This window comes from Rhincodon typus, chromosome 1 (genome assembly GCF_021869965.1).
Source record: "Rhincodon typus isolate 14 chromosome 1, sRhiTyp1.1, whole genome shotgun sequence".
Taxonomy (NCBI): domain Eukaryota; kingdom Metazoa; phylum Chordata; class Chondrichthyes; order Orectolobiformes; family Rhincodontidae; genus Rhincodon; species Rhincodon typus.
Window position 1 is genome coordinate 174,969,750 of NC_063332.1, and position 13,808 is coordinate 174,983,557.

The following is a 13,808-nucleotide window of genomic DNA, read 5'->3' on the forward strand; positions in this document are numbered from 1 at the left end:
AATGAGCAGCCTCCTGTGCTATGGGTGGCGCTGTGTGTGGAGTTTAAAGAGCAGCCTCCTGTGCTATGGGTGGCGCTGTGTGTGGAGGTCCCACATCCGATACCCGGCCCTCAGTGAGTGTGAGGAGCGGCTGCTGGCGGTACCGGCTCTGGAGAGCGATTCGGTCCGGGCTCTGATCCGGTCTCCATGGCCGTCAGCTCTAGGTTTGGTGTCTTCCTGAATCTGCGCGCCCTGTCCCGGGCTTACAGCCTGTTGGTGGCCGGAGGCCGGAGTCCCTGCTTCCCGTCGGTGCCAGTGAAGGAGCCGCAGGCCCGGAGTAGGGCCTCGGCCTCGGGTACAGTCAGGGCCGGGCTCCATCCCCGCTACTCACATCAGGTGGGAAAAGGGAATTAAAACCAAAGTACACTCTAACAAATCCAGATATCCATGGAAACACCTTTTAAATCCATATAAACATCTTTGAAATCAAAAGTATAAATATATTTATAAAATACTGTTAAAAATTTTAATTTTTATAGAAATTATAAATTTCTTATAGAAAATTATAATTCTATAGAATTATAGAAAATATAAATTCATTATGTAAATGTCCCATTTAAGGAAAAATTAAGTTACTAAAATAGTTGAATGAAGTATTTCATATGTGTAAACATTGGAATTAATATTATATTTAATGTGTGATTATTTAAGTATCAGAAATCACTATTAAGTATAACAGCGTCTGTTATATGTATGACTACAACCTGTATATATAGAGCATTTAATTGCCCTTTGGTTGATTGCTGCAGATGATTACATAACATGCTGCACCAGGGTTAGGACAGATAGTCACAAAACTTGGTCAAAGAGGTCTGTTTTAAGGATTTTATTTTAAAGGATGAGAATGCAGGGATTTAGGGAGGGAATTTCAGAACTAGGACCCAAGCAGCTGAAGGTGCAGCTGTCAACAGTGGAGTGACTAGAATGAGAGATAGTCACTGGAGACTAGACTTATGTTGGATGCTGAGAGGATGTTTCCCCTAATGAGAGAGACGTGACCTAGGGGATACAGCTTAAAACTATATTGAGAAATATTTCTTAGGCTGCATTAAAGCTGGGGTGGTTGATTCTTTGACTAACGTGTAAGTCAAAGGGTAACAGGTAGGCAGGAAGATGGAGTTGAGGTTACAGTCAAATCAGTCATGAATTAATTGGCAAGCAGGCTTCATGGACTGAATAGCCTACTCCTGATTTGTTGTGGTACAAATCTTGAGGTTTGTTTACCTGGAGACTGGGAGGGATGAGGCCATGGTGAGATTTCAAAACAATGATGAAAATTTTAAAATATAGATGTAGCCAGACTGGGAACTAATGCAGCTAGCACAAAAGTAACGTTTTAGTCCAGAGTGTATTTATTCATGTTCCTGTTGAACACTGGCTAATTATAATGGATGCAGATAATTCTCTCTCTGCATTTGGCAAATTGGTCCCAGAATTGACTGAGCAGCAGAAAGCAGTGGGTAACGGTCAGGGGGTGTTTTTGTGATTGGAAGCCTGTGTCCAGTGCTGTTCTACAGGGATTGGTGTTGGGGCCCTTGCTGTTGTGATATTTATACACCATTTTGATTTGAATGTGGGAGGGTTGTTCTGTAAATTCACAGATGATACAAATATTGCTGTGGTGCTAAATAGTGAGGAGGATAGTTTTAAATTACAGGAGGATATAGACAGGCTGGTTGGTGGCAAATGGAATTTAATCCAGATAATTGAGAGGTGATGCACTTGGGCAGGAAAACAAGGCAAGGGAATACATGATGATTAGCAGGACTCTGGGAAGCACTGAAAATCAGAGGGGACTATGTGTATACATCCACTGGTCCCTTAAGGTAACAAGACAGGTACATTAACATTTTGAAAAAAGCACGTGGGATACTTGTCTTTATCAGCTGAGGCAGAGAGTTGAAAAGCAGGAGGGTTATACTGGAACTGTATAAAACATTGGCTGGGCCACAGGTAGAGAGTTGTGTATAGTTCTGGAATTCACATCATAGAAAGGATGTGATTACACTGGAGAGGGTGCAGAGGAGATTACCAGGATTGCCTGGTTGGAGAGTTTTAGTTATGAATGTCAGTTTAGGATATCTGTTTGGCATGGACGAATTGGACCGAAGGGTCTGTTTCTATAACTGTATGACTCTATAAGAGAATTTGGACAGCCTAGGATTGTTCTCCTTACAAGATTGAGGGGGGACATGATTGAGATGTATGAAATTATGAGGGGCATTGGCAGAAGGAACTTCCTTTGGTGGAAGGGTGAATCACCAGGAGGATAGATTTAAGGGAAGGGACAGGAGGTTTAGAGGCAATGTGAGGAAAAATATTTTTAATGAGATGATGGGGAAACTGTCTGTAAGGGTGGGAGAGGCAGAAACCCTCATCACATTTAAGAAGTATTTAGATGTGCACTTGTGGTCCCAGAGCTATGGGCCAAGTGCTAGGAAATGGGATTTAAATAGTCAGGTGGTTATTTCTGACTGGCGCTTACACAGTGGGCTGAAGGGCCGTTTCCATGCAGTAGATTTCTATGACTCTACAACCTTGTCTAATCCTGTTAGAATTTTTTGTCTTGTTGCAAAGACCATTCGCAAATCTTTCCCTCTGCACACCACTGACAAGCTAAGTATTTATATTTAATTTAGTCTAAACTGAAGGGATGACGAAGAAAAAGGGGAGTTGACATACATCAAGCTTCAGCTGAGCTCATTTGTGGCTGGAGGTTAGGTCAGCCTGTTTGGAGGCTATGTCTCTATTTCTCTGCCACTATCATTCTGATCCAGTAATCAACTTCACCCTGGCAGCCTCCACCATGGCTGCTCAGAGCTACTTCCTTTATATTGCCTACTTCCACCTCTATCTTACCACTGCTGTGAAACATTTACTCAAATTCTCAAGACTACCCAACTGTCCAGTCTCCTGCCATCTGACTTTGCTAATCTTCAAATTATGCAAATATCTGCTTTCAGTATCTTGTTTTGAGTTGAAGTCCAGGTCCTGGCCATCACCGTCATCCTCAGTGATGGTCTCTGATTGCTTCATAACTTCAGTATTGAATTTAAACCACCCCCACCCACCGCAAAAAAAAACGCAATTCCTCTGGGTTCTTACTCCCACCTCATCACCTGGCTTTTTAATCATCATTTTCCAATGAATGTTTTTCCAAAGGGTGCACTTATTCCTCACCAAGCAGTCAATAAGGGTCTAGGCCCGAAACATCAGCCTTCCTGCTCCTATGATGCTGCTTGGCCTGCTGTGTTCATCCAGCTCTGCACCTTGTTGTCCCATGGTAAACTAAACACTGTTTTATTTGCATTAATTGGACATGTTTTTGTAGAATTCAGTCACTGAAAATACGTCTTGTTATTCAAAAATGGACAAGGTTTTGATAAAATATGGACCAGCTTGCAGTTATTGTGTAATGGAAATCTGTGACTAGTTGATGGCCAGATATACACTGAAAAAGAATCATCGTGGACTCAAAATGTTAACTGTGTTTCTGTCTCCACAGATGCTGCTGGGTTTCTCCAGCATCTTCTGTTTTTATTTCAGATTTCCAGCAATGGCGGTATGATTGTGTTTCCATATCAGGCGTTGCCTGTATGCTGGCAGTTTGCTGTGCTGATCACAGCCAGTCACCTTACTTTATTCCTTGTTCTTTTTTTTCCCCCAATTTAACACAGGAGACGTTTCAACCTGTGCAAGAGGAAGTCTATCCCCCACTCCCTGATTATGTGCCAGCTGCAGTAGACATGGGGACCAATGTGTTTGTAGTGAGGGCTCGGGGACTGCCATGGTCCTGCTCTGCAGAAGATGTGCTGAGTTTTTTCTCAGGTAAGGTATTTACTACAATCTAGATGCCCCTTGAGACTGGTAGTAGTGTGACAGCTGCTTTATAAGAGTTGTTTTTTTCAAATCTGTTGTGGAGTCCAATTTGTACTGCGATGTTTTTGTTGAAGAGTTGTGAGAGTACCTCTGTGCTTGCTGGTTTCTGGTCCAACAATGGTAACATTTTCATTTTCATTCTCAGACTCAAATGCCTTCATAGCCTTGCCTTCCCTATTTCTGGAACCACTCGGCCTCAGAACTGACCTTCCCTTTTAAGTTAATAAAAACAAAAAGTGCTGGACACTCGGGTCTGGCAGTTTCTATGGAGAGAGCAGCAGCTAATGTTTCAAGTCCAAGAGTCCAATATATCTATATCCTATATTTTGGTCTCCCTCCCCGCTCAGTGTCCGCCCTTTTCTTGCATTTTGTGTTCATTGAGAGCTGCCCTATATTCTGTTATTTACACATAGATGTGCCTTCTCTGCAACCATTAACACTCCCTATTCCTTTGGTTCTGTGATACCTGTGATTTCTGTTCTCCCTCAACCTCATAAGCCTCCCCGTTCCACTCACTGCTCCCCATCTTTTACCATCGTACCAAACCTATCCAACCCCGTTCAGTTCTGAAGAAGGGTCATCTCAGACTTGAAGCATAACATTAAGAAGAATATTGCTGCGAAAACATTACAAATCTGTAATACGATGTTTGAGGATGACCTGCAGGCATGTTCTTTGTAATGTACATCATGAGGGTGATTTTCCTAATCTTTACCCCTATGGTGCGCCAGTTTCCAGGGTTCAAAGACAAGGATGAGCATTTTAAAATTAGTGTTGCTGGATGCAGAAGCTATAATAGATCAATAAATGGAGTGATGGGACTTGGTGCAAGTTCGGGTAAAGGTGGCAGAGTCTTGAATGAGCTGAGATTTCAGGAACGTGCAAGGTTGACAAGGTGAATGTTGGTATAGTTGAGCCTAGAGGTTTCAGATTTGAGTTTCACCAGTAGATGAGCTGAAGCAGGGACAGAGTCATGCTGGAAGTAGATGGTTTTAAGAGGGAGGGAATAATGAAGTGGCAAGTTGTGTTGCGGGTCAGATATTGATACTGAGATTGTAATCAAGTTCAGCATCAGACAGTGACTAGGGAGAGTGATAGACTCGGTGGCAGTTTGTAGCAAGAATTGAAGCCAGTGAGCTTGGTAAGAGATCAACAGTCACGATTGTTTACGGAGAACTCTAGTAAATCCATATCCTGTCACTTGGCTCTTTCACAGTCTTCTGGTCATCTTTGTTAGTTTACAAATGATGTGCTAGTCATATGAAAGATGAAGCAGCTCAGTTCGGCTCAATAGAGTAATTCCATTTTGAGCTGACAGCCAGAAAGTTTCTTGGCCAGAATATTGTAAAGTCTGTGATGTATTGTATTGCTTCTAATTTATTTCTGTTTGCGCCAAGTCAGTAAAAATGAGCAAAATGTGTACTTGATGCACCAGCTGGCACAGAACATTGTCGGAGGTGAATCTACGAGTTAGTGCAGCATAGTGCAGAATTGTGTAGATGCAATGATTCGAGAATATACAACACACACTGGCTGACTGGTGTGCGCTAATGTCTATGCTCCATGCAAGCCTCTGCCGTCCTTCATCTAATTCTATAAATGTAATCTTCAAAAGAACAGTCAAGTTACCCCCAATTGGTCAACAATATGCATACACGTATTGGGTTGCAAATGTTAAATCAGTTTGGTCTGCTGGCGGCCCCGTGTCTCTGGGTGTGAGCTCATGTTTTTCTTGTCTGTGTATCTGTTTGTTTCTCTGGATTAGATTGTGGCATTGTGGATGGTGTTAAAGGTGTGCACTTCCTGTGCAGCAGAGGTGGCAAGCCAAGTGGAGAAGCAATTATTGAACTCCAATCTGCAGAAGATGTGAAAAAAGCTCTTGAAAAGCACAGGAAATACTTGGGACAACGTTACATTGAAGGTATATTATTACTGAACTCCAGAATCCTGGATTACATAATCCTCAAGGTTAAGGAACCTGTCCTTCTCACTTTGCAAGCGCTATCTATTTAATCCATCCTGCTCCTAAACATCTACAGATTTCTTCTTTATAATTTTTTTTCTTTTAAATTATGTTTATTTCCCCATGGCAATGCCTTAACCAATCAGCATCCTGTTCTCGTGCAGAACATCGTTCCTCCCTTTCAAATTTTGCATTCTTGTATCTGTCATGATGAGGGCAAGACAAAAGGTTTCGACAGCATGACTCACTTTCTCAGGAATACTCAAGTTCCATACTGCTCAGCGACTGTTCCTCCTTCACTGATGTTTATCTGTTGGCCTTTTGAAAGTTGTTGTTGAATCAGTTACGGCTGCCTTTTCAGTACATTCGAGATCATAGCTTGCTGTGTAAAAATAATTATTCTCATCTCGACCTCTGGTTCTTTTACCTTAAACTGTGTCGCCTTGTCTGTGGCAATGATCTATTGTATTCTCATTTTCTTAGAGTTGCTTGTGTCCGAGCCAAGTACAATCGAAGGTTCTTGTTACAGTGAGCTGCCATAGTGTTATTCCATATGTCGGCACTGCGCCGAGTCTTTGCCATTTGCTGTGATGGTCCCGGGAGACTGAGTGCTGTTCTATTGTGCTCCATCTCCCTGGGGAAAGAGAGGCAGAAGTTGGGTCAATATCCTGAAGGCTCTGACAATTGCTGACTTTTTATAAATTGTTACTAGCTATTGTGCAGAAAATTCTGTCCCATATACATATCCTGAAGACTCTGTCTTGTGACACTGTCACGGTCAGTGGAAACCATGTGCAAAAATAGATTCTGCAAGTTTAATGTTTAGCAACATTTGCAATTGAAATAAAATCCTTAGTCTTAATAGCTGATATAATCTTCAGATTTTGCAGGCTTGGATCAAATTACCTTGAGATGCAATTTAAAAATAAATTTTTGTATTACAGTGCCTCAGAAACCAACCCTTGTCGATTTATAGTGGAATAGATGGCGATAAAGGCCAGCAGTGGCTAGCTGGCCTGAGTGGCTTAATTTTATTGTGTTGATTTTTATTTTTAATGGCTCCAAATGGAATCAGCAAAAGAGACTTTGCTTTGCATTGAAGTCTGCTCAGCAATGAACAACTGAGTGTATATAATTAACGTTTTGAGTCCAATCTGAATCATCTTGTTTTGAAGAAGAATCATTGAATTCGAAACGTTAACTTTATATCTTTCACCACAGATACTGCGAGGCCTGCTTTCTGTCTTTATTTCAGATCTCCAGCATCCACAGCAGTTTACTTTTGCAAACACACATGGTGTTTAAAATATGAACAGAAAATGCTAGAAATGTGCAGCAGGCAAAGCAAATCTGCAGAGACGTATCTGTAGATGCTGCCTGATTTGCTGAGGATTTTTGTTTATATTTCAAGTTTCCAACATCAGTATTTTGCTTTTTACATGATACACAGACAGTTGTGGTTCTTTAATGAACAGAATGAACTACTTGGCTCCAGCCCGCATTTAGATATAGTTAATCATTAGCTGTGTTAAGATGGTGATGTAGCACCGTTGACTTTATATCATTACCCAATGCCCGTACAGTAATGCCCTTTCATGGCTACTAATAGAATGCTATTAAAGCTGATAAGGTAGACATTGTCGGGAAAGACTGAACAAGCTTGAGCTCTGTTCTCTGGCTGAATTGATGCAAGTTATGAAGGGTTTAGATAAGATGGTTACGTAGCAAAGATTGTCAGTGAGTCTAGAATTAGAGGCCATTATTATGAGAGTTGTTAACATATCTACTCGGTAAACAAAGAGAAACCTATTTTTCCCGGGGACTGGTGACATTGTGAATCTTGCTACCACGGGGAGAGGTTGAGGTGAATATAATTTTTGTTATGTTAAGGATGGGTTGGATGAATACCTGATGAAGAAAAGCATAGAAACACGTGCTGATCGGCTGAGATGTATAAAGTTGGGAGATGAGACTTGTATAAACTTGGTGCATAAAAGCACCAGCATGGACCATTTCGGTCAATTTTTTAAATTCACTTATAGGATGTGGGCATTGCTGGCTGGGCCCAGTATTTGTTGCCCATCGAGAAGGTGGTTAGCTGCTTTCTTGAACTGCTGCAGTCCATCTAGTTAAGGTTGACCCACAATGCCCTTATGGAGGGAATTCCAGGATTTTGACCCAGCAACAGTGAAGGAACAGCGATATATTTCCAAGTCAGGATGGTGAGTGACTTGGAGGGGAACTTGAAGGTGGTGGTGTTCCCATGTATCTGCTGTCCTCGTCCTTCTAGAGGCCAGTGGCTTGGAAGGTGCTGTCTAAGAATGTTTGCTGAGTGGTCTGTTTGTGTTGTAAGTTCTTTGCAGTATTTCAGTGAGAATTTCAATTCTAAACCCTCAACGTGCCACAAAATGTCTGAACAGGAGTAGAGCACTGTGGCGATAGTATTTCGTCTGAAGTTGGGAATTAATACAGAAACATTTTTTTTTGTAAGTTCTTTTGTTTATTTCTATAACATTCAGGTTTTGTTACTGTTTCATCACTCCACCATAGGATGGATGTGCCTTCAGCTTCCGGGGTACTGAAGCTCTGGAATTCCCTTCCTAAACTACTCCGCCTCTGACTCCTCCTCCTTAACCAAGGTTTTGTCATCAGTCCTAATACCTCCTTATCTGGCTTAGTGTCAGACTCTGTCTAATTTATACCCCTGTGAAATGTCTTGAGCTTTTTACTGTTAAAGATGTTATATAAAAACGAGTTGTTGTCTAACACACACGAGCATTTTTTTCATTGCCCTAAGCTCCTCCTGAGTTCCTTATCTTGGCTGGACAGGAGGCACTGAACAGATTATCTCTATTGCTCTCTGTGTCATCAAGCAGAATCCAAAAAGCACCTTACGTATTTTTGGGATGAAATGCGGAAAATAAAACTCAAAAGGGAGAAATATTGAATTAAATCATAAGGTGTACAGATAGGAGTGAAGTATGTTTTTCTGAAGTGTAATTCCCACTAAAAGAAGTTAACTAATCAAACTTTTGTCTCACCTGCCATAGTGTTTGAACTAAGCAACAATGATGTGAGCGTCCTATTGAAACGGCTCCACTCCAGTGAAAAGGAATTGACTGACGGACGCGTTGTGCGTCTGAGGGGCCTGCCATTTAGTTGTACTGTAGAGGACATCACTCAGTTCTTCGCTGGTTTGTTGACTTTTTTTTACAGCATCTTGTTTGTTCTTGCCCTGTAGCTGTCTTTTTAATATGATAAATACGCTTTGGTGCTATTCAGTTCATCCTAGTACTCTTTCCCCAAGGTTCTGTGACTTATTTTTTTAAATATTTACCAAAGTCCCCTTTTAAAAAGTTACTATTGAATCTGTTTCCACTGATCTTTAATTCATTGCATTCCAGATCAAAACTACTGTTGTTGGCTGATTCTGTTTTGAGAGAATTATTTTAATTGCTGCACCTCAGTCTTTGTGAAGTTCTGTGATTCAGGATCTTCTGCCCATTTATTCGGACATATTAGTTACTTAAATATGTATTTGTTTGAAGTAAAAATGTGTTTCTAAGTTTTCATGTCTCGTACTCATTGTGTTGGAAATCTCTTCCGTCTCTTCTCTGAAATGAAAGAGAAAGAGGGTGTAAACATGTGGAATAGTAGACTAAAGGGGAGTTCTTTTTAACTAACTGATCAAGAGGAATGCTGCAATTTTGTTCTATTTTATTAAATCAAGCCAAGTTGATTGTTTTAATCATCTCATCATGAATGTGAGCTCTCATCTTGTTAACTTGGCTTGAAATAAAACCACTGAATAATTTGTATCAAGCCTCACCTTACCACGTGCAGCATGCTAGACCGTTTGTGCTGTGACTGAGCTTGAACCAAGCCATTGGGAATTGAAGACAGTGCTTTACTCTGTATTGAAATCTTAATATGCACAATTTGAGATTGGTTGATGGTAGTGCTTGTTAGATGAGACTACAAAGGCAAGGTGGCTAAATCTGCCGATGATGCCGAAAGGAATGTATGTTGGTCTTGTTTGTTGGCGGGGGGGGGGGGGGGGGGGGGGGGGGGGGGGGGGAAGAGTGAAGGCTGAGTTGATTGAAGTACGTGAGATCCTGACTAGTCTTGACAAGGTGGATGTCGATAGGATATTTCCACTTATAGGTCAGCCCTGATCCAGGGGACATGATTAACTCCATCAGAAGGAGAAATGTTTGCTCTGAGGATTAAGCAATGTTGGAGCTTATTGCTTTGGAAGGTGGTAGAGATGGAGTCATTGAATATTTTTAAGGCCGAGGTAGATACATAAGAACATAAGACCTAGGAGCAGAAGTAGGCCGTCTGGCCCTTCGAGCCTGCTCCGCGATTCAATAAGATCATGGCTGATCTTTTCGTGGACTCGGATCCACTTACCGACATTCTCACCGTAACCCTTAATTCCTTTATTGTTCAAAAAAAATCTACCTTTTCTTTAAAAACGTTTACTGAAGTAGCGTCAACTACTTCACTGGGCAAGGAATTCCATAGATTAACAACCCTCTGGGTGAAGGAATTCCTTCTGAATTCAGTCCTAAATCTGCTCCCTCTAATCTTGAGGCTATGCCCTCTTGTCCTAGCTTCACCTGCCAGCGGAAACATCCTCTCTACTTCTATCTTTTCTATTCCCTTCATAATTTTATATGTTTCTATAAGATCCCCCCTCAATCTTCTGAATTCCAATGAATATAATCCCAATCTACTCAGTCTCTCCTCACAAGCCAACCCCCTCAACTCCGGAATCAATCTAGTGAACCTCCTTTGCACCCCCTCCAGTGCCAATACATCCTTTCTCAAGTAAGGAGACCAAAACTGCACACAGTACTCCAGGTGTGGCCTCACCAGCACCTTGTACAGCTGCAACATAACCTCTCTGCTTTTAATCTCAATCCCTTTAGCAATGAAGGACAAAATTCCATTTGCCTTCCTAATTACTTGTTGTACCTGCAGACCTACCTTCTGTAATTCATACGCAAGGACACCCAGGTCCCTCTGCATAGCAGCATGCTGCAACTTTTTACCATTCAAGTAATAACCCTTTTTACTATTACTCCTACCAAAATGTATGACTTCACATTTATTTATATTGTATTCCATCTGCCAGACCTTTGCCCACTCACTCAATGTATCTATGTTCCTCTGCAAAGTTTCACAGTCCTCTGCACACTTTGCTCTGCCACTCATCTTAGTGTCATCTGCAAACTTTGACACCCTACACATGGTCCCCAACTCCAAATCATCTATATAAATTGTAAATAATTGCGGTCCCAACACCGATCCCTGAGGCACACCACTAGTCACTGACTGCCAGCTAGAATATCACTCATTTATCCCCACTCTTTGCTTCCTGTTAGTCAACCAATCCTCTATCCATGCTAATACTTTACCCTTAATGCCATGCATCCTTGTCTTGTGCAGTAGCCTCTTGTGCGGCACCTTGTCGAAGGCCTTTTGGAAATCTAGGTACACCACATCCACTGGGTTCCCATTGTCCACCTCGCTCGTAATGTCTTCATAGAATTCCAAAAGATTTGTCAAGCATGACCTGCCCTTCATGAACCCATGCTGCGTCTGCCCAACGGGACAATTTCTATCAAGATGCCTTGCTATTTCCTCCTTGATAATAGACTCAAGCATCTTCCCCACTACAGAGGTTAAGCTAACCGGTCTATAATTCCCCATCTTTTGTCTACTTCCCTTTTTAAATAGTGGCGTCACATTTGCTGTTTTCCAATCTGCTGGGACTGCCCCAGAGTCCAGCGAATTTTGGAAAATTACCGCCAGTGCACCTGCTATTTCTCCCGCCATCTCTTTTAGTACCCTGGGATGCATTCCATCAGGGCCAGGAGACTTATCAATAGTTCGCTCCATTAGCTTGTCCAACACTACTTCTTCCATAATTATGATTGTTTCCAGGTCCTCACCTACCTTCGTCTCTTTGTCAATTACTGGCATGTTATTAGTGTCCTCCACTGTGAAGACTGATACAAAATACCTGTTCAATGCCTCGGCCATTTCATCATATCCCATAACTAAATTCCCCTTCTCATCCTCTAAAGGGCCAACGTTTACTTTAGCCACTCTTTTTCATTTTATATATTTATAGAAACTTTTGCTATCTGTCTTTATATTCTGTGCTAGTTTTTTCTCATGTTCTATCTTACTTTTCTTTATAGCTCTTTTTGTGGCTTTCTGTTGACCTTTAAAGTTTTCCCAGTCTTCTAGTTTCATGCTGTTTTTGGCCACTTTGTATGCCTTCTCTTTCAATTTGATAGCCTCCCTTATTTCTTTAGACACCCATGGCAGATTATCCCTTTTCTTACAGTCCTTCCTTTTCATTGGAATATACTTTTGCTGAGCACTTTGAAAAATTGCTTTGAAAGTCCTCCACTGCTCGTCAACTGTCCCACCATAAAATCTTTGTTTCCAGTCTATTTTAGCCAAGTCCCCCCTCATTCTATTGTAGTTCCCCTTGTTCAAGTACAGGACCCTGGTATTGGATTTTATCTTCACACTCTCCATCTGTATTCTAAATTCAACCATACTGTGATCACTCCTTCCAAGAGGATCCCTAACTATGAGGTCATTAATTATTCCTGTCTCATTACACAAGACCAGATCTAGGATAGCTTGCTCCCTCGTCGGTTCCATTACATACTGTTCAAGAAAACTATCACGGATATGCTCAACGAACTCCTCCTCGAGGCTACCCTGACCGAGCTGGTTCGACCAATCTACATATAGATTAAAATCCCCCATGATAATTGCTGTACCATTTTTACAGGCATTAGTTATTTCTTTGTTTATTGCCCGCCCCAATGTGATGTTATTATTTGGTGACCTATAGACTACGCCTATCAGTGACTTTTTCCTCTTAGAATTTCTAATTTCCACCCAAATGGATTCAACCTCATTCTCCATAGAACCTATATCATCTCAGCACCGCCCTGATGGCGTCCTTGAATATCAGAGCTACACCACCTCCCTTACCTTCCTGTCTGTCCTTCCGAATAGTCTGGTACCCTTGGATATTTAACTCCCAGTCGTGACCATCCTGTAACCATGTCTCCGTAATGGCTACCAAATCATATTCATTCGCGATGATTTGTGCCGTTAACTCATCAACCTTGTTACGAATGCTACGAGCATTCAGGTAAAGTGCCTTTATGCTAGCTTTCTTACCCTCATGATTTCCAACATCTTATATAATATCTCCTGAGTTATCCTTCCTTTTTGCTTCTTTCGTAGTCTGCCTTGAACTTAAACCCTCCTGCACACATGCTAACCTGCTGCTTACCTTTTTATTTACCATCATACTCCCCGTCGTTTTCCCTTTCCCTTCCCCCCAACTCACTAGTTTAAAGTCCTAGTGACCACCCTATTTATCCTTTTCGCAAGAACACTGGTTCCAGATCGGTTCAGGTGGAGACCGTCCCATTGGTACAGATCTCTCTGGTTCCAAAACTGATGCCAATGCCCCATGAAATGCAACCCCTCTTTCCCACACCACTCCCTTAGCCACGTATTTACTTCCCTAATTTTCTTATTCCCTAAGCCAATTTGCACGTGGCTCGTGCAGTAATCCGGAGATTATGACCCTCGAGGACCTGTTCCTTAATTTCGTTCCTAGTGCTTGATAATCCCCAAACAGGTCCTCCATCCTAGCCTTGCCTATGTTGTTAGTCCCAACGTGGACCACAACAACTGGATCCTCCCCCTCCCGCTCCAATATCCTTTCAAGCCGGTCAGAGATGTCCTACACCCTGGCACCGGGCAGGCAACACACTATGCGGGACTCCCGAACCGGCTTGCAAAGGATACTATCTATCCCCCTAACTATAGAATCCCCTATAACTACCACTTGCCTTTTTGCTCCCCCCTCTTGAATGGC

At 41.9% G+C, this 13,808-nt stretch overlaps 1 protein-coding gene across 1 annotated transcript in view; it reads left to right on the plus strand.

Annotated features, from left to right (window-relative positions):
• The first annotated feature begins 87 nt into the window (after window positions 1–87).
• Window positions 88–13,808, plus strand: part of LOC109919040 (G-rich sequence factor 1) — a 31,098-nt gene continuing 17,377 nt past the window's right edge. The window contains exons 1-4 of the mRNA XM_020518999.2: window positions 88–375; window positions 3,717–3,867; window positions 5,684–5,839; window positions 8,932–9,075. Coding sequence (XP_020374588.1) covers window positions 187–375; window positions 3,717–3,867; window positions 5,684–5,839; window positions 8,932–9,075 — 640 coding nt within the window. The 5' untranslated portion in view covers window positions 88–186. The remainder of the gene's footprint in view (window positions 376–3,716; window positions 3,868–5,683; window positions 5,840–8,931; window positions 9,076–13,808) is intronic.